This window comes from Pseudonaja textilis, chromosome 1 (genome assembly GCF_049901715.1).
Source record: "Pseudonaja textilis isolate UNSWEBS1 chromosome 1, rPseTex1.2, whole genome shotgun sequence".
Taxonomy (NCBI): Eukaryota; Metazoa; Chordata; class Lepidosauria; order Squamata; family Elapidae; genus Pseudonaja; species Pseudonaja textilis.
The window spans coordinates 202,207,831-202,229,769 of record NC_141990.1 but is presented as its reverse complement, the minus strand read 5'-3'; the positions used below and the strand labels follow the sequence as shown (position 1 = coordinate 202,229,769).

General features: G+C 35.4%; 1 protein-coding gene across 7 annotated transcripts in view; it reads right to left on the bottom strand.

Moving 5' to 3' along the window:
• The window catches only part of ZEB2 (zinc finger E-box binding homeobox 2), a 170,671-nt gene that overhangs the window by 3,049 nt on the left and 145,683 nt on the right, over positions 1 to 21,939 (bottom strand). For 6 of the 7 annotated variants that reach the window (XM_026717807.2, XM_026717805.2, XM_087920283.1 and 3 more), the window contains exons 8-9: positions 17,289 to 19,261; positions 13,476 to 13,656 (exon numbers count right to left, since the gene is read on the bottom strand). In XM_026717807.2, coding sequence (XP_026573592.2) covers positions 13,476 to 13,656; positions 17,289 to 19,261 — 2,154 coding nt within the window. Of the gene's footprint in view, positions 1 to 5,044; positions 5,060 to 13,475; positions 13,657 to 17,288; positions 19,262 to 21,939 lie in introns of all 7 variants that reach the window. The other variant, XM_087920286.1, reaches the window with a different exon arrangement.

Below are 21,939 nucleotides of genomic sequence, written 5' to 3'. Positions count from 1 at the left end.
CCTAGATGGCATACGTCATATCTGTCATGTTTTTTGTCCAATGAACTTCATAGAACTTAACTGGAAGCCCCCCATTTTTTAAAAAAAAAGCATAAATTATGTTTATGTAAAAAATGGAATTGAATCAAATTTAAGGTCAGACCAATTGAGTATTGGATGTGTGCATGTGTACATTTGGGAAGAACTTTATGGTATATTCCCAAAGATATCACGCATTCTGCCATATCAAGTAGATTTCCAGTCTAAAAAACACATTTCTGTGTTTCTTTCACCCTATCCCTCTTTGGTTTTGAAGTGATTACATGACTCTCCAACTTTTTCATAATCATTCCAGAAAATATAATCCAACTATATGAAAGATCAAAGCCACCATGCAGAATCTGAAGCAAGTTCTTTATTGAGAGATTTCTAGATTGCCTGAACTTTGAATAATAGTTATGATGCAAAATAAATAACAAAAAAAGAGAGTTTAATAAACATCTTTCTTTTTTAAAATAATGCCTTCATTCTCTATTCTTTATTTTTAGTTGAAGAGCATTAAAAGTGTGAGGAAAAGTAACAATTTTGAGGAGCTGCTGATGCCTGCAACAAAGGTATTGATTAATACCTGATTTTATTTAAAATCTTAATATTTCATATTTCTTCTTATTGAATTATAAACACATGACTATAAACCAGGAATACTTAAATGTCCATTCTTCCCAATTCATTATTTTCATACAGCTTGCAATTTTAAGGGCTAAATCATGCCTTGCATCAGGATTATGATTATATTAAAATAATATCAGATTTCAGGTGATTCCAAATGCTGAATCTCAGATAAGCTCCTGAAAGTCGCTATGAGCACAAAGATCTCAAAATTGCAATAAGATCGTACTAAAATTAATTTAACATTTAAAATAATTCTAATTATTATCCAAATCAAGGCTTTACAGGCAGTGTTGTGCACTGAGTTGGGAAAAGCAAATGCAACGTAAGCATTTTTAATGGGGAAATACTAGTTTTCACAACGTTAAAACTTATACTTCGTTTGTGATTGATTGTACTTGAAGAGAAGAACAACTATGCTATGAAGAACAACATTATTTGGTCTGTAAGGATCTATATTATCCATCAATGCAGTATGGACAAGCCAGAGCATGGATATGACATATTTCTATAAATAATGAACTTCACAACTGAGGGATTTTGATTTCACCCCAGCCACCTTGGGTCAATATTCGTATCCATTGATGAGACACAATCTTTTCACTAAAGCATCCAAATCTATTCCAATGAGGTACTGAATGATGACAGGGCTTTTTCCATGCCAACAAGGACATCATGAAGAGAAATGTTTATTGCAAATGAGCTGATAGTGCAGAAAGTCCCATGGTCAGGCTGTGGGCTCTCATTGGATAAAACAACATTCAGATTTACTGACATTGGCTCTTGATAACCATGGAATACCTTTTATGGTCCCATGACTATTCTCAAGAGGTTACTTAATAGTTTTCAGGTTCTGAAGGACATTAAACTAGGTAATCCTAGCTATGATATAGGTTCTTTGAAATCTTTTGTTATAATTTCTCAAAATGGGCAAGCTCAAAATATTACAATTATTGTAAGGATTTGAGATGGAGCAAATTAGAATTTGGTTGGAGAAGAATTATTGCCTCACACATACATTACATGTACAGCAACGGACAGAAAAAGCACCACACTTCTGAGAAGTTAATGCGGAAGCCGTCCCCCTTCTGTTTTTTTAAAAAAATAAAATCTAACTTCAGGAAATAAAATATTTAATTCATGATGTTATATGGACATAACTGCTCTCATGTTATAATTCTGGAGGAAGCTTTTTGGAAATATTATGAATATTCTCTTCTATTGGTGAGTAAATATGGTTTGGTCACACAACAGATGGATGATCAACCACAAATTCAACTGGGAAACTGTGAACACAGCAGACCAAGACAAATCCAGAAAATGCTAGTGAATTTCTGGAAACTTACCATTCAGACAATCGATAGACCCATAGAAACAAAACATATTTACACCATTCAAAAGAGACAACACAGAGCTAAAAAGGAAACAAAAATACCCAAACACAGTCCCTCTAACAGCCAATACCAAGATAACCAGGGATTAACACCAGACAAACAATCAAGCAGAAAACCATACTCAAACAAAGAACGACCAAAGATAAAACCCCACTCCACCAGTCCTGGCAGGGCAGGATTTAAACCCCATACTCACTAACACAAATATTATCAAGCTGAGTAATGAAATGGCTGCAAGCAAATAACCAGGTTCAGAGAGCACCACGAACTTTGTAATAAGAGCTCTTTATATATGTGAGCCTCTTTTTCTCTAGACACTTGGTTTCTCCAACAGGCAAGAGCTATTCATAACAATTCCAACAATTTCTCTCTGACTATGATGTTTTATTTCCAGAACTAGCTTTCCTTCCCTATCCTCCTTGCACATCCTTTTCCAATGCACAAATGTAGCAACCTATGTTGATTTTCGCAGACCATCATCTCATTGAAAAAGTTCTTACAGCATACACTGCTGTTTCTATCTTACAGTTTCTAATTCCTATTATCTTTCCCTTAGAACCAAACCTTCTGACCAACTCCAACAGGCTCTTCATGAAAATAAAGGTGACCATGATAACATTAGGTAACGCCACGTCTTTTGCAAGTGAACAGGCTAGACATACTGCCCATATTGGCTTCAATATGTATAAGCATAAACTGCAGCAGGTGTACATGGTAATTTTCAGAACACATATGGCACGATTGGAGTTATAGCCAGAGCTTACTTGTTCATATTCATAGCCTGATATGATACTCAATAAGAAGGATTACATCCTTCTCCATGGAAATGTATGCACAAATGCTGTGCTTCAGGCTGGGAAGGGAAGGAGAGAGGAAGAGAGAGAAAAGCACCAGCCTTCTCTTGCTGATAACAATCAGTCCATGGCGGGGTGGTCATGACAATCATTACAGTCACCATGCGACTAGAATGTGCTGGCTTTCGCTGTAGCGTTGCCAGCAAGGACCACACTAGCCATGAGTAATGGGAGGCCAGTACTCTCCCCAACAAAATCTGGGCTAAATCCAATCTGCACTGACAGTTTTATATGACTGTCTCAGAACAGAGCTATCATAGACACTTGCTAGGTAGCATATCCCATAGCTAATAAGGACAATAGATCTTGTGTCAGAGTATAAAACAGAGCGAGAACAGATCATAGGAAAATAAATGAAATGAGTATCTTTACGTGCAGGGCCAAAACAGTTCTTGAAAGGTGTACATTTTTAAAACTTGCCCTTATATAACCAGCAAAACTCCTAAATGACCACTATTGAGCCATAATTGAGTAAACCCTTAATATTTAAACAAGTATTACCAATATGTTGTGGTTTACTAATTCAGCTGGGATATAATATCTATATTAATTAGAGGTAGTCCTCAATTTACAGCCATTCATTTAGTGATTGGTCAAAGTTACAACGGCATTGAAAAAAGTGACTTATAACCAATTTTCATACTTATGACCACTGCAGTATCCCCATGGTCATGTGAACAAAATTTGGTGCTCAACAACTGACATTTATGAGAGTTGCACTGTCCTGAGCCTATGTAATCACCATTTGTAATCTTCCCAGCTGTTTTCCAATGAGCAAAGTCAATGGGAGAAATCCAGATTCTATTAACAACCACATGATTTGCTTAAGAACTGCAGTGATTCACTGAACAACAGTGGCAAAAAAGGTCATAAGATGTGACACAATTCGCTTAATCATTGTCTTGCTTAGCAATATAAATTTTGCTTGGGTTCTATTGTAGTCATAAGTCGAGGACTATCTGTATACAGTCATAACAGTGCACCAGGACATATTTTGAACAAGGGGGAACTTAAATGGGGCATATCAGAAACATTTCTGGGAACATAACCTCTAGAATTATAACAACATAAAGATTTCCTAGTTTATAGCATATTTGAAGGGCATAATATCATGTCAAGTAGACATGAGTTTTGCCAGCAATGGTAACCTGAATAGGCAATGCAAGTGCCAGAATTTCTTTGCCAGCATAAACATCTAGCCATGCTAGCTGGGAAGTCTGGAAGATACCAAATTAGGGACTGCTCTCATGTGGGCATGAGGATGACAATTGGGACTGGTTGACACACCTGATAATATAGCAAATGTTGTTGTAAATTGGAATGAAGAATTGTCTTTGCCACCCATACTTTGAGTTGTTTTTTAATGAATAGTAAGGCCTTGGTGGCCCAGGAGTTTTTTTTAGGGCAAAATCAAAGTGGTATTATATTAATGTAGTTTTTATCTCAATTAATTTTTGGTTGTGCTTTATATTTTTATATATCTCTATCAGCGGTGGGATTCAAATTTTTTTACTACCGGTTCCATGGGCATGGCTTGGTGGGTGTGGCAGGGGAAGGATACTGTAAAATCTCCACTCAGAGATGGTATTTGCCGGTTCTCTGAACTACTCAAAATTTCCGCTACTGGTTCTCCAGAACTGGTCAAAACCTGTGGGATACCACGTCTGATCCCTATCCATTATATACATATATTTTAGATGATTGTTAGCAAGTTGTGAAACAGAACTGTTAAATGCAGATGGTGGAAATTATCTAATAAGTGAGCCTTTGACCTATGATCCATTTTCAAATGGAAAACTTAGACTTAAAACTTAGTTTTAAGTGGACAAGCCAGTCTCCCTTTTTTATTGTTTTACTTCCTTAGCAACTAGATTGAAGAAGCATTCTGACTAACTCAAAAGCTTGCTAACTTTGAAATATTTCCAAAGCAAAGGCATGAAATTACAATCACACAATCAGACTCATGTGAAGCAGATAATTCCAAATCTCCGTTCCATGTGAATTTCATGCCAGCTGCACCCTCAACATCTTGGCAGCAGAATGGATTATTATTGCATGTTTTTGTTGAAATGGTAACTGATGAGCATGTGATAGGAAGAATAGCTTTCACTTCCATAGACAGCAGGAAAACCAGCCATATTAACTGACCTTAGGTACGACTTCCTAAGATGGAAGGAGAAAGAGAGAAAGAACCAGTTATTTAAAATCTGAACAAGGAATAAAATGTTATTTTTTTTTAAAAAAAAAGGAAAATTCTCCTAATGTATTTGAAAACATATGGGCATAAATGCTGGATGACTAGGGAGGGAAGATTTGAAAAAGCAGACAAGAAAAAAATGCTGTTGATGATGTATGTGTTCCTAATGTAAAAGAAATCAGATGAAGAATTGAATGCTTAGGAAGAATGGATGGCTTTCAGGTCAGTGATACACTCAAAGCTACAGAAAAATGGAGTTTGAAAGGGTCTAATTAGGCCATGCTCCTGAACCCAAGATACAATACCTTGTACAACTGAAAGATTTCGCCATCTGTCTAGGTAACTTCTACTATTGGCATGTTTAAGCAAAGCTAAAGTAACAACGAACTGCAGGGTTTTATGTTTTATTATATCTCAATTTAACCTATTCTCTGTGAAAAAAGATAGATCATTCAATATTTTTAGTTTTTGATGCCTTCAATTTTCTTTCCCTGAGAGATTTATTTATCCTTTATTCAGTCAAGCAGGAGGCCTTTAATACAAAAACACTATGCTGCTATTTTATCCTTCTTTGTTTTTCTGGTCATCAAACAGAATTAAGCTTCTTCTCATTGGATATTTGAACAATCTGCTCTATGAGGGAGATGCCTTTGAAATGATTTGGATGGAATTAATGAGGGAATTTTTTTGAGCTTTTCTTAAGACAATTTCAATAGTATTGAAGCAGGTAGACAGATCTAGATATATGATTCGTGACTAAAATCATCTTGCTATAGGAGAAATTATATATTTTGACAAAGTTTCTATGGTTCAAATACTTTTGTGGGGACCTAATGCTGACCTTTAGGTAAGAAATCACCTAATTTATCTTTTTTGTCCTTTTTAAAAGCTCATTATTTTATGGAATAAAAGTTTCATTGTTGTTGAACTTATAATATTTTATCACAACCATAAATGAGAAATTATTATATGCTTGACAACTTTTACAAATATGGGTATTTTTATCAAAAGATATGATAAATAATTATATCTAATCATTTTTTAAAAAACTATCTAAAGCAGGGGTTCCCAACCCCTGGGCCCCAACACACTACTAGGCCCCGGCCTTTGGGAACTGGGCTGTATGAACAGTGGGTGAGCATGTGCGTACATGCGAAGCTCTCTTCACGTGAGTGGCAGCTGCTTGAAACTCCCTCCTGACACTCGCATGGAACTATCCCCTGTCCCCCCCCCCCGCCCCCCGCTGGCCGCCAAGCCAGAAAGATTGGGGTCTGCTTATCGAAAGAATCATATTTTCATTGTCAAGTATAATAACACACGAAAGTCACAAATATAGACACTGACATGACTGTGTTTTTAAAAGTTGTGTATTTCCTGATTTTAGTGGTATAAGCATGACTGGTTTTGGGAAGTGAACAATGTAAGTAAACAATGGAGAAATTCCAGACTCTGAAGGTAGAATAGGAATCATTTGGCCAAAGGTCTGATTTTCTGAAGGTTTTCTTGAAGCTACTTAGGGATTGGGATGGTAAAAATAGTCCCGGTGGGGAAGATTTAATGGACAGAGTGAAGTGAGGCAGTTAAAGGTGTGTTATAAATGCAATTTGGTGTGATTGCAAACACTCCACTTACTCTATTGTTAGTAAAAAGAGAGACTTCCATTTCTGGTATAAATGTCATCAGCTTTAAATTTATTCCAGGAAATTATATATTACTGAAGTATAAAAAGAAGAAGAAGCCTTCATATTTAAATCTAGTGGCAGAAAATTATCTCCAAACAACATATGATGTTTTATGAATCAAACTCTAAAGAAGGAAAACCCATGAGATGAGAATTCAGAAAGACAGCAAAAGAAAGCTGATTTGCTATGAAAGCTGAACAACAATATTTTATTCAACCAGTGAGAAAATAAAAGTGCAAGTTATATCAGCATGAATGCTCCTCAAAAAAAATTGTTCCCATTGCCTGTTTTATAATAATAATAAATATAACCACAGAGATCCTTACCAATCCACTTAAAAAGCAAGATAGACCATATCATGAAATAAGGTAACAAGGCCTCAGAATTCAAATGCATCTGTGTGTGTGTGTGTGTGTGTGTGTGTGTGTGTTTTCTTAAGTTTTCGCGGGTACTTACATGTATGGCATTCAGCTTTGTTCGGGTATTTTCCCACGTCATTGTAGTTGTGCTTTTAAAGTTCTAGCAATGTTTCGGCAGAATCTCATATATATAAACAAACTTTACATTTGAAAAATTAGACTAAATGAATTCTATGTAAAGTTTGAAGCTCCATGCATCATTAGAGGAGCTCTACAAACAGAGAAGAGCCTTTGTGCCTTAGCTCCAATCCTGTGGAAGATCAGGCCCCTCAAGGTGAGAACCTCATCCACCCTGTTGGCCTTCTGAAAGGGTGGCTTTGCCAGCTGGCTTTAGATGAGGATGTACTGCTCTGGAAGTGGTTAGGAGATTAGGAGAAGATCCCACCTCTAGCCCATTTATACATGGTCCCTTTTAATTAGGGGTGGGGTTTTTTTGGTCAACTTAATTTTTAATGTTTTAATTTTAATGCTTAATGTTTTGAATATCTTTTTATAGTGCCCAGAGCTACTTGACAGTAAGATGGGTGGCATATAAATTCAATAAATAAATATTCTGCAGGAAATTTATAGAGAACAGGACTAAAAGTAAGATATTTTCTCTCTCTCCTCTTCCTTAAATGTTTACAGATAATAACTACCTAGATGATGCATTTCTGCTGTATCTTTTCCAGGCAATTTCTTCTCTACTTTTCTTAAAGGATACCATATTCCTGACTAGTACTAGATCTTGGCTTGGTGTTCATGACGTTCTATTCTTCATTCTGCTCTCATATCATCTGAATAAGATTCAAAGCCCAAAATAAAACAAGTGGCTCAAGTTTGCTCTGTATGACAGAGGAGAAAATTGATCTTTTTGAAGTCCAGAATTATATGTCCTGGAATCTACTAGGGTAATATCTTATCTACTTTTGATACTCTGTTATTGGCTGCAGAGGAAGGCTCTGACGACAAAACGGAGGCTGGGGGATGCGATGCATGCACCAATCCAGACCTTGTTTCTTGGCTGCAGAGGGCTTTCCAGAAGGCCTCTAATGGCAAAAAGGAGGCCGGGGCTGATGCACGTCAGTAGCGGCAAGTGGCCACAAAAGAAGTGGGTCTGCAAGGTGTCAGGGTGTATGAGTCCTGATAAGTAGGGCAGCTCCAGCACCCCCATCCCCACCCTAGCTTAATGTTTATCTGTGAGCCTCATCTCACCCCTTGCACCCTGGCTGGGGTCTTAATTAGGGCTTAATTTGGGGTAGAGCATGTATTGGGTACACATGTAAATTTAAGCTGGGACTTACTTTGGGGATAGGTCATATTTTTGGGAAAACATGGTACTAAAAATATTTTCATAGCTGGGTAGCTTTCTTAGTCTTAGGTGTTAGACTATTTTAACTCCAAGCACCTCTAAAGAAAAAAAAATAGATATCTACGTTTGATATCTGACCTAAATTCATGGTCACACAGACTCTGCTGTTGGTCGTCTAGATTTGTTGACTGCTACCAACAGCTATAATAAAAAGTGGCTCTAAATAAGTATCTCTTAAGTTAACAGAAATTGAAATCTTGTGTACTCATGTGAAATTCTGATTCCTGTCTTCTCTTCTCCTGGTATTTTTCGCCCTCCAGGGAAATGAAAACGGGTTCAAAACAAGACTATATGTAACTTGTCACATATCTTTCCTTTATAGGCCAGTTACTACGTGCTGAAGTGCCAAGTCAATGTCAACAAAGATGGACAGCTCACAACCTTCAGTTAAGATAATTAGATACTGATCAGCAGTGCTATTTTTAACTTTTAGATGCATATAAAAATGTTTATTAAAATTTTCAAAGGACCATCCAGGATTAGAATAGCACTGGGCCACAATATAATGTAGTCTAAAGACATGAAACAATGAGAGCTTACAATATTGGTCATATTTCACTTTAGCATGTGCCTACCATTATCAAGATAGTAAAGCAATGAGGGAGAGAGGAAGGATCCTTACACTCAGTAGGACTTAGGACATCAAGATCCATGACCTCATATTTGCTCACTTGTCAAATATTATTGTGGGACTTCTTCCTGGCTCATGTAGGTTCATACATTATAGTGCTCTCTTGGCGATTACTGAAAGCACACCTATATCATGGAGATATTGGAGAACTGGGTATAGCATATAGGACTTAAATTGTTTGCTCTATGGTAAAAACTTGGAAATTACATATGGTGATTTCTATAGAAGTGTGTCAATCCAAAAGGGCATTGAATTGAATACTCCAAACATATAAGTAATAAATATAATTGGTTACAGCTGATTTTTAGTTTTATGATTTTACCAAAGAGGATGAATCACTTTTGTTGACCATTGATCCATATTTTATGTAATTGTGAGCTACCTAGAACCTGTGACTGAGGCAGCATATTAATTTTATTAAAATAATAACAACAGTAGAGTAAGAGACACTCCAAGAACTACAATACGGTAAAGAATTCTAAACAAGCCAATTTAAATAAGGCAAAAGATAAATACTAATCCTAAAAATATTTAACAATAATTCAGAAAACTACTTTAGTGCTTCTATTTTTAAGTTAATAACTACCATAATGTGGCAAAAGCCTCAAAAATATTTTAGTACAGCTAGCTATCAAAGAAAAAGAGAATTGCATCTTTAAGGAGATCAACATTTTGGGTTCATTGAACTAAGTTTGTTATTTGTGTTACTCTGGAAAAACCAGGAGGGGAAAAACACTAAATGTCCCCCCAAAAGATGAAGAAAGGATAACTATTCAGACATGGAAAGTAAAGGTTAATTGCAGTTCAGGGAGTCTTGCCCTGAACACAGATTGAAATTTCGCATATATATTACTCGATGAGACAGCCATTCCATTGTGCAGACTTTCTCCATAACTTTATCAGTTTAATTTGCAGTTAATTTAACGTTTGCAAAGGAGGCCAAAAAAGAAGGAAAAGGCGAATGACCTTTACATTCTCTGGAACTAAACCTCAGATGGATAACTACATAAGGTACATAGTAAAATATCAAGAGCAGCTAATGTTGGTTTGTATGTCATTCTCTTAATATAGTGAAAAGAACTGAGAGTTGCTGCTATTATTATTCTTTTCATGTTGCTACCATTACTGTAAGTGACTTGATCAGAAATGTCCACCAAACTACTTCTGGCTGCAATCCCATACCCTTATCTGAAAAAAAAAAAGCACCCATTTCATCAGTGGGATTTGCTTTTGAATAGGCATGAGAAGGACTGGGAGGTTTGTTTGACCAAATCTCTTTTTACTTCCTTTGTAGAATTTAGGATAACGCATTTCCTGTAGCTCCCTGATATATGAGGTCTGTAGGCCAAGCAGGTATGCAGCCTATTCAAAAAATAATAAGAATAATAACCCAGGAGGATTCTTCCACTAAGATGTTATGGGAACTCTGACAAAACAGGAAAACAGTTCAGGCCTTGCTCCTCAACACATTAAAACTGAGTTGGAGTACCCTCTCCTCCACTTTTAACTATCTCCTGGTTAGCCTCCAAATATGCATACAGAACTGTTAATATTTCAAGAAATTTTCAGCAAAACTGAAAGGAACTCAAATCCAAATATATCCTGCCTCTTTTTTTCTGTGGCAAACATCCAAGATATGTGAACTTCACCTCCCAGAATTTCCTAACCAACATGAAATCCACTAGAGTTTTATTCTTCTAGAATTTAACTCAATGTATTGTTGGTTTTTAACTCCATTTTAAAAATGGGAAAAATAAGCAATATTTATAAATACACAGTTATTATATCCTCCCATTATATCCTGAAATACATCCTTGTTAGCTGAAAATTGGATTATATACTTTTTTTTTGCAAATCTAAATGATGTAACAGAATTTGGCCTATCAAATTCTCAGTCTTTCCACTTTCAACCTATATCTATAAATCTCATGAATGAACAATTTTGCAAGATTCAGCAATAACCCAAAATATAAGCAGAGGATTTTTAATATTAAAGTTTTGGGTTAACAGCAGCAGAAGTATAGTAAATAATATTTGCTTGGATGTAATAACATCATTTAGGAGAAGATATAAAACGCTTCCAAAATTTCCCATGTCCAACAATCTAATACATACTTCCATCTCAGCAATGTTTTGTAAAGGAAATTTATATTTATATACATATAAATAAGCCACACAATGTAATCCACTTTGAATTTTCTCTCATTTATCCCATAAATATAATGTTCTTTAAATAAATACCATCTTTTAAAGATATATTTTAAATAGGTTAGGGAACGTAGCACATCCAATATTGCAGAGATTTTCAGAGAAACACTGATTTTCTTAAGAAGCTAAGAGACAACAAAGTATCAATCATGGAATTAATTTACTAGCAATTAATGTGATTTTAATATGTTGCATTTTTGGCAGGTTTTTTTTCCCCTATTTCTCTTTGTCATTAACAAAATTAACAAGAGTAAATTTTCACAGCCCTACCCAAAAGTTGTATTGAAAAGACAGGATTAGAGTATCTCCATACCAAGCATTTATATTCTTCACAGCTAACTATTCAAGAGCACTAGTTTCTAAGATGATAAGCTGTCAACAATGAGGAAAGGCATTAATAGATTAGATTGGAGAGATTGCTAACCCTTATGATGATTTAAAGTTGGTGAGTGCCACCAGCTTCACATTCTAATGCAGCTGGGAAAGATATTACAAGAGTAATATTTGCTGGACTGTATTCTCAAATGGAAACTCATTCTAGGTTAGTAAATAATGCAGGAAAAACCAATGAAGGTATTTACAGATGCAGGCTTTCATAAGCTAAAGCAAAAGATTGTTTAGAGGAGTAGATATTCAATTATTTGAAAATCATATATAATAAAACCATTTATTCAAGAGAAATGTATCCTGGTTTTTGTTAATAAACAGGAGATCCGTGTGCAAAACACAAACAGATATCTTGATGTTTTTCTTCATATTTAAAATATAGAATGTAGTGATTCTTTTCTTTTCGAACTTCTTTCTTTACAGAAAATAGAATAAACACCATTGCTGCAAAAAATTATCTCAGTTTTTCAGGAAGTGTTCCTTTGCATCTTTCTCCAAATAGTTTCTCAGATAAAATGAGATTAAAATATCCAGAAATCCCAAAATTTGGTCATGTAGGTTGGGGTTCTGAAATTTGTGGTCCTAACATTTCTGGAGGAAACCAGATGGAAGAAAGCTAAATAAGTCTTCTAGAACAAAACAAAAAAAGTCCCAAAAGTGATTATGTCTGTCTATCTATCTTTGCATTAAAAGAATATATAACATATATTTTAAAAGCAGATTTCAATGTCAATCATCTTTCTTTAGTTTACTATTCTTAAATTACTAATTACTGGATAATTTTCAAGATCCAAATTTGTGTATAATTTTCTCAATATCTGTAATACAGTATAATATAGAGGCCAGAATAATAAATATTTCTAAATTTTAATATAAGATCTAGGTCTTTTGTCTATATCGATAGGTGTATATTTTTGTGTATGTGTTAGAAACAAAATTATTACATTTATTTTTAGATTGCTATTCCCTAATAGCTTTCAGCTTTTCACCAAAGATAATGATCCTTATTTTTTCACAATGTTCTGTAATCAGACCTTCTTTTCATGATGTAGGTATCACAAGGAGGCCATTCACTGTAGCTCTGGGCAGTAGTTAAGTGCACACAACCTATCAGAGCAATTTTAGGAAAGCCTCCTGAAAGCAGTCACATTGTGAGGAATTATTCCTTAGAAAATAACAACTATACTTAACAATATATATTTTATATGACTGATATGAAAGAAGTGGTGTAGAAGCAAAAAAGTTTAAAAAACTTTCTAAAACAGAAGTCCCTCTTGACTCTACAAATTTAGTTCTCTTGTCTGTTTTCATGCACATGCTTTTTTATATAGAAAGAATACATTTCATGATCTATATACCTACCAATAATCATTTTCCTGAACATGGATGACTATTAGAATTTAGCTATTGCTGGCTAATTTTTGACTAGCTATTTCTTCACTAGGCATTCATTCAACTTTCTGCCCATTTTGAGATTACACAGGCTGTCCTAGTCAATGGATTCATTTTTCTAGGTTCTTTTTTTTTAAAGAAAAAAAATATTTCGATGAGCTTTAACATGTTGTTTAGAATTGAACAATGGAAGGAAATGGAGAGCTGCAATAAGCAATGAGCATCATGTTGTTCCATACCTTCACTGTGTTTTATTCTGTAGAACTACCTATGGTCTTAAGTCTTGTCTCTATATATTGCAATCATCCATACCTGTGTGCTCATATTTGTGTCGCAGAAGGGAACTGCTTTTCTGGAATGTCTTGTCACATAAGTCACATGCGTACATGCCACTTTCTGTCTTCTTGATCTTCTTTCGGGACAAGCAGGAGTCAGAGTCTGTCATGTCATCAAGACCTGACATGTAATCTGGTGTTCCATCAAGCAATTCTCCCTGTGAAACAACCACATGTTTTGTATAAAACCACTGTTTCCATTTTTTTTTTCTTATGTTCTTATCACATGTTAATCACAGCCTATCTTTAGAAGTATTAAATGGCTTCACCAGTTCACAGTTGCAACTTTTTCAAAATGTGGAACCATATCCTAAAGAACACGTTTCTTGGGAAAACTCTGCAAACCTATTTGTACATTCTGTTGAATGCCAGTGCTCCATAAATGTATCACAGTTCTGCTGATGATGATCTTAAAGATGGAATGGCAGCATTTTTAAAAAAAAAAAAATCCACTTTTGACTGCAAATCCCAGCAGCAACCTTTATGGTTGTTTCAGAAGATCAAGAGATTCTTCCAAACAATTTGAAAGGTGACATTGAAGGTTATAAGAAGAAAGAATGAATTCCTCCAAGGAAAAGATTACCTAAGTTGTGCCCTTTACAAATAGACAGTACCTCCCCATTCATAGAAGGACAGGCTTGGATCAAACTAGATATGCTTCACTTGTCTCCTGAATCTGAATATACTATAGATAACACAGGGCTTCCAAAGTATCATATTTTTCCTATCATATTTAGAAATACTTAGTTACAATACTGTGGTGACATTGTATTTGATATTTATTTCCTTCTTATCTCTAAAGTTTATAAATGAACTTATATCAATATTGTGATATCGCAAGGAAGATAATAATATTAATTATTAGAAAGAAGAGTGAAGAATCTAACGGTACATAAGCCTACATCACTGAAAAGTTTCATTTTCAAGTGCAGCTAGGCTCTACTGACTTCCCCATAGGCTGGCATGCAATTGCTCTCTCCCTGTAGTGAGCTGGAAGGATATGGCAATAACGGTATAGTAGCTAAGATAGCAGCACGGTCAAATGCCAAGAGTAATTTGAGATTCTAGTGTCTGATATTATGAAATGGTATGTCTTTGCAGTGGAAGAGAACAGAAAATCATTATCAGAGACCATCTGTAACTGACAAATCAAAAACAGTCAATTCCACGTATTTCTTTGGGATTTATTCCTGTGAAAAGTGACAATGTGACCAAAATATAATGTAATACTTTGTCGTACGACCACAGATATCAACATTGAATGAGCACCTTTTGGAGATGAGAATGGGAGAAAAGAAGGAAATGCAAGTAACTCATTTTTCTTGTTCCTTATCCTCCATTTTTCCGTTTTTTCAGAGACATACAAGCAAGATCACATATTTCTATTCGTTTGAACATGTTCTGGTTCAAAGAACAAATCAATGAGTTCACAAGAGGGCTACAAAGATATGAGGGGACAGTAACTGTGATTTCTCTATATCTCACTCTATAGCAATTCTGAAATATACAAAGCAGACAAAATAATATATTTCAGAATGTAGTAGGGTCATATTTTACATGGACTGTATCTTGAATTCTGGTATTCAGATTACTTTGAGAAACCTGGAGAGTAAGGTTTTCAAAATAAGATTGTGCATAGAAGGCAGCCTTCAATAAGTAATAAATAATATTTCATTTTTCATATCCTGCTCTGAAATTCTTTGAAATTAAAACAAGCATTACTGCAACTACTCTTCTATGGCTTTAACATCATTTATATTTCAGGGGTAATTTTTCAAAGTAACTGGAATTATGAAATGCCAGAGTGGATCCAAATCTTATAAAAAATGCAAACTTTTAACTTTACATTTGTGTTAAATCCTAGAGATAGAGTCTTCAGATTAATGTCAATATCCTGAAAAATTAATGTATAGGTCCATATATCAAATGAAGCTTAAATTTGTGCTTCTGAAACAACAGTTCGACTAGTGAGATAAAATAATATGTATGTAACTGCTCAGGAAGGAAAACAAACCAATTTAAGCTTCACTTGATATATGAACCTACCTGTTAATTTTTCAGGATATTGACATTAACTTTATAGCATGACTTTTAGCTCTGCAGGTATTTTATTTTGCAGAAGAGCTTTGAGCATGAGTTTTTAAATACAAACTCATGCCATATTTGTGCATATGTGTGTGATGTGTGTTGGTATGCGTGCTCACACACATGGACATGCATACACAAGTTACAGCCACATAGATTTATCTTGCACGCATGCATACGCACAGGCACGCACACTGTAAAAGTTAGAATGCGTTTAACCGATTTTTATATTTAGGTACAAAATATTACTATGCAATCCATTTACATGTATGTCTCCCTTCTAAAGGCCTTGAGCTACAATTTTATATTTAATTTTGTAAGTTGAAATTGGGAATATTAATAACACTTTTTATCAATGCACTGTCTATGTTAAAACAGCCTTCAGCATTAAGTAGTAATGAATGTGGATCAGTGAATTATTAAATTTCTTTATATTTATTTTGTCTTGATCCAAAGAGAGTACAAACTTTCATGATAACATACATTTCCATTTGCTATCAGACAGTTCAGTTTCTTGTACAAATTTATATCAGAGTATATTAAATAAGCTTAAATACATTTGAAAAGAGGGCAGATGTACTATAAATTGGAATAGTAAAACAGCTATTGTAGAGGTATTGTGTGACGTATGCTCCTATTGTCCAAAGAGAGATTATGGTCTATAACATTAAACTATACCCGGTTTTTACATTTGAAAATAGAAAACATATTTACTGGTATGTCAATGTATTAATGGAGCCTAATGGATCATATAGGAAAGTCTGTTTTTTTGTCTGTCTGCTTATGTACCAATATACTGTACCTTCTCCCTATGAATGAATTTCATTTGACCAAAATACCATATTTCTACATTTGCTATTTCTATTCAGTTAAAAACAATGTCAGACTATAGTTCAAGAGTACAGTATATGCTTGTTATGAATTCCCTGATTTAGTGCTCACCATCTCAAGTTTAAAGAAAGATCTTGTAGGAGATAATGGGGAAGCTTCCTATCTGCAACCTAGGTAGCAGCTATTAAAGTAGAGAAAGTAGATGTGATCTGTGAGCCAGTTTGCTATTACTACCTAGAGTTTATAAAACAGCACCCTAATTCAAGATTTAATCTTTTTTGAAGATGGCAAATCATTAGAACCTTCTGTGTAAACAAAGACTATGTCTCCTTAAGTACTGGAATTTGTTTAGAGTCTTTCCCAAAAGGTCTGTGGGACAGGATGAGTGGGTGGTACAGAGATATGTGAAAAATAGAATAGGTGAGATGAAAGTAAGTCTGGTCTGAGGATCTTCATAAACCTTTTAATAGCTTTATAAAGATTAGTCAGAACCCATTATAAAGAGCTTATTGCTGTATTATCATTGTCACATAATTCTCTGAGAAATTCTAAGGACCGTGGTGAACACTTTACCAATGAAGCCATATAATGGAGGTTGTGGGGTGCAGATGGAATGGGAGCAGAGTGTCACTCAGGGTTATATTTATTTTACATATAGAAATATTACTTCTCTCAGCACCTTTTACTTTGCCACTACAAGCTTACTAGGAAAAGCTTTCCTGTGTATGAATTCATGCCTACCTTAATCATTCTTATAAGTTTCATTTCTCCTTTTAAAACACCTACTCATTAAAAACAAACTAAATGAGTCACAAAACTTTAGAATGAGGTTTCATTAACTATTTTACAGTCATGAAATAAGTCATAGCCTTACCTGAAATCCTTGCTTCCGCTGGTACTTCCGTCTTTGCTGCATGTCAGTAAAGGTAGCTGCTCCAGTTGGGTATGTATAGGCCATATGTGGTAGGAAGCTCATTTGATCAATTCCAGGATATGGTCGTAGGCCAGGAATGCTGGTCTGAACTGGAGGCATAAAAGTGGCTGGGGGAAATGCGCTCTGTGGTGGAAGTGTGGTATATAAAGGTTTGGCACTAAAAGGGTTCATAGCAAATACTGGATTAGTGCTTTTATCCAAACTGTTTGAATTAGAAAATTCTTTCTTGATAAAAGTCAAGTTCAGTGGCTCATCTGAGGTTTCAGACGATGAAGAAACACTGTTGTGGTCTACATTTACACTATTGGATTTTGTTTTGTTCTTTGTAGCTATTATATTTTTGGGTTCCTTCATTAGTTTTGGTAAAGACAAGTCCAAAGGCTCAGCCTGAAGCTCCTCAGAGGAGAAACTGTTTGGAGTGTAAGAACTACTGTGGGAGTTTTTAGAAGATGTGGAAGAAAGGTTTAATGGTGAAGGAGTATTGCTCCTGGAGTGGTCCAATTTCTCAACTGGTTTAATATTGGTAAAGTGAGTAGGTTTTGTTAGCCTGAGAGGAGTATCACAGTTAGTAACGCTATTGTGAAGTTCAGCGATAGATGGTGATGTTATAGAGTCCATAGGCTTTAAAGGGGATCTGGCTGACAAAGAGTCTTTCATGGGAGTGTTGTTGGTGGCAGCCAGCACCACCTTGGCATTGCTCCTTTCCAGAGGTGGCGACCTGGAAGTTGTGTGTTGGTAGACTTTCCGTTGTTCAAACCATTCCTTCACAAATTCCTGAGGGAGGCCAACAGCAATGGAAATTTTCAGTAGTTCATCAGAAGTTGGCTCCATATTCATAGCAAAATATGCTTTAAGTACAGACATGTGGTCCTTGTATGGGTTGATAGGGCTAGGCATTCCTTTCTCAGAAAGTACAGATGATAGGAGGAGAGCTTGCTTATCAACAAACATACCCGGTTTACTAGGAGCCATATTTTCATGAGGCTGGAGGACTGCCTTGATTTCTTCATTCATCTTACAGAGGTACCGTTCATGTTGATGCAGGGGAATGGGTCCAGGAAAACTTTCTTTACAGAATTGGCATGAAAAAGGAGTGGGTATATTGTGGTTCTCTATCATTTTATCTTCAGTCACCAAATCTATCAGGGTGCGTAGCTTTTCTTTCTTAATGTTGTTGAGCTGCCTCCTTGAATCCGTAGTCAAACTCTGGAGACAAGCTTTGGCTTCGTTAACTTTTTCTAATGTATAGTCAATAATACTTTTAGTGGCACCGTTATGACTGACTACTGGAAGACCCACAGGCGGAATACCAGGAGAAGTAATGCCTTGCTCCTCTGGCTGAGAACATGGGTCCTTCATGTGGTAACCTTTCAGTTTGGAAATTTCTTCAGGGCTGCAGTCCATTTTCTGCCTAGAAACAGTGTTGTCTACAATCTGTAGGACCTTCTGCACTTCACTTAAATTGCTCCCCATTGCTGGGAATCCAAGTAATTGTGCTTCCATTCCCACCCCTAAGTGCTGCATTGGACTTTGTGTAGAAGCATGGACTCCTATTGGACTGGTTGCACCGAGCCTGCCGTTCATAAATGGATTAGCACCAGCAAAGCCATGAGTTGTCATCAGAACTTTGTACTCATTGAAATCTAGTGGTTCTGTTTTTATTTTAAGTAAGCCTGACTGCTCAGACATACTAAGTGGTTTTCCATTTTCCAGCTTGTTTCTCAGCTGTGTAATGGCAGAATTAGTTGGTGAGGAAGATACAGAATTAGGAGAAGAAGCTGTCTTGATATTGTTTCTCATTCGACCATTTACAGAGATTAAACCAATACATTTCTTGCTGCTGATGTGTGAACTGTATGAACCAGAATGGGAGAAACGCTTCTTGCAATTGGGACATTCATATGGTTTTTCACCTGCAATGAATTTTTTAAGATTAAATTTTAGTAAGTCACAAACTCACAAATGTCTTTAGATTTCTGTTGCAGCAGCTAGATTATGGCAGGCTAGCAAAGTTTGTGCATTTCATGTTATATTTTCTTCCTTCCTACCTTTCAAATTATGTTTAACTCTCCAAGTGGAAATAATTATCTAAAATATTTAATTTTCTGGTAGTCATAATTTTGATTGCTGCTAACAACTGGCTGTGTGTTTTAAAAGGGAATAAAGCTTCTCCTGCAATGTACTTATGCAAATAAGTTTGAAAACCTAAATATAATAATCTTTGTAATACCTAAATAGAGTGGGCAGGTTATAATTTTGCAAAGCTTTTTTAAAAAGAGCCCAGGCAACATGCAGTTTGAATGAATTTACTTTACAACAAGTTTTCTATTTGAATAACACAGCACTGAATTTTCTAGAAATTATTTTACCCTAGATAAATGAGTTTGTGACTGTTAGCTATATCATATTCTGCCCCTATAAGTATGTTCACTTGCCCTCCCCCATCCCCACAACATCCTAAATTGAAACGAAATACAAATTCTTCCTGAGAACAAGTTATGGATATTTATTTGGCTTTTAATTGTTGATACTTCCAGATGATCTGCTGGGAAAAGATCAAAGAGTAGTAGATATCTCTCCGAAGCAAACACAGTTTCTTACTTATCCCTAATCTCTTATCTAAAACCTTCAATTATTGAATCTTTAATGTTATGAAAGTTTATTTAGTTGTGGGAGATTTTTTTTTAATACGTTTATAAACAAGTCTCATACTCTTGAATTCTTTCTTTCTTTCCTGCTTGCTCTCTTTTATCCCATCCTTCCTCTTTTGTATATGATGGTTTCCAAAAGTGGATAGGAATGCATCAATGATGGCCTTCAAAAGAGAATTAGTAATCATGGCTTAATTTGGAAACAAATTACGTTTCAAGCAAGCCACAGTTTTGTGGAATTTAGTGGTAGAGGGGGAAACCATGGTCTTATAATGAATCAGACACTACAGGAAATTGCACAGATAAGGAAATAGAAAGGAAAGAGACAAAATGGGACTCCGTTTTCTGTCATTCTGGAATGAGTTCAATGATTCAGAATTTGGAGGCTTACAATTTTTGGGAGCACATAGGGAACTACAAACATAGATTCCTTCTACAGAACACAGGACTTTTCTGTGCCCATTGTTTTGAGCTTTACACAATGCATCAAGGGTCACTGTTCAAAAGTTGTGGGGCTAGGATTTGTTTTAAGAGAGGGGACCTGGAAGATTAATGGGGACCAAGAATATTCTATTTCCCTCCCAAACTCCAAAAATGCCCCCTCCTCAGAAGGCCAAAAGAATTGCACACCCTGTCTAAGAAATGCTGGAGATACAAAATAGCAGCTGATAGGGCATTTGCAGTTCCTTTATTATTTATTATGAAATTTATTCACCACTCATCTTGTGTCAAACGACTCTGGATAGCGTACAGCATAGATTTTGCACCATTGACCTACAACAATGCTACTTTTTCCACTTACTTTCTATATACTAATATGTAATGTTGGACACAAGGGAGATACAGAATATGATAAATGCTATGTTTAGCATATACCCCAGAAAAAAATCATGTGATATTCCAGAACTAGAAACTTTTAAAACTGAGGGTGGGTGGAGTGCGGGAAACATTGTGGGGACCTAGGATCAAATCATCTGTATGTGCTGCACAAAATCTCTAGACAGATTTCCTCCCACTTTGTCCTGTCTCCTTAAAATCTCCTAATTATCTCAAGTTTTTCTTAGCCAAAGCAGCAACACAGCAATTATATTTTCCCTTTCATTGTTCAGCACCATTGCCTAATAAATAATAACTATCAATGTCCATCAAACTTGAGAAAAAAGCACTATAAAACTCACATAATCTGTGTTTTCTAAGGAACTATTACAGTCTGCACAATGAGAAAATGTGATAACATTTGCTCTTCAAATTTTAAGTTTAATGGCCTATGTGCCTGTACATACGAAAATATCTACTATAGCCTGCATTGTTGGTAAGAACCTTCAAGATCTCAGAACCTTTAACAACTAGATGGACCACATTTACATAATATGTTGAATCAGCAACCAACCAGTCATATTTTCATTTAGCATGTTGTACCAATCTATCTTGTTAGTTTATAGGTCAGTAAATTGTGTGATCTCAATTTTTTTAAATAATCATGATCACTTAACTATAGGTAGGTATGTTAGGTGATCACAGCCACAGTCAAGTACACCTCAACAAATAAAGCTAAAGCTAATACTGCATTAAAAAAAATACGAGCACTTAAATAGAGCTGCTGCTAGATTCACTTAAAGTTTCATTTTTAAAATTAAAGAATATTTCTCCTTAATTATGATTCCTACTCAGATTATTAAAACAAGTGGAATGATCCATCAGAGTTAAGTGATTTTAAGGTAAAATGAAGCAAGAATCTCTGATTGTCCTTATATGAAAAGAAGCTATAAAAGTCTGGCTATCATTAGAGTAGCCATTTCTCCTTTTAAATATAAGCAAATGAGAGTTTCCCAGGACTTCTGAATTTAGAAATCTGTGTTTACTTAAGCAAAGAGTAACAAGATCAAATTATGATCACAGATCCAATTATATTTCAACTTGTAGTTTAAATTCAACCATAG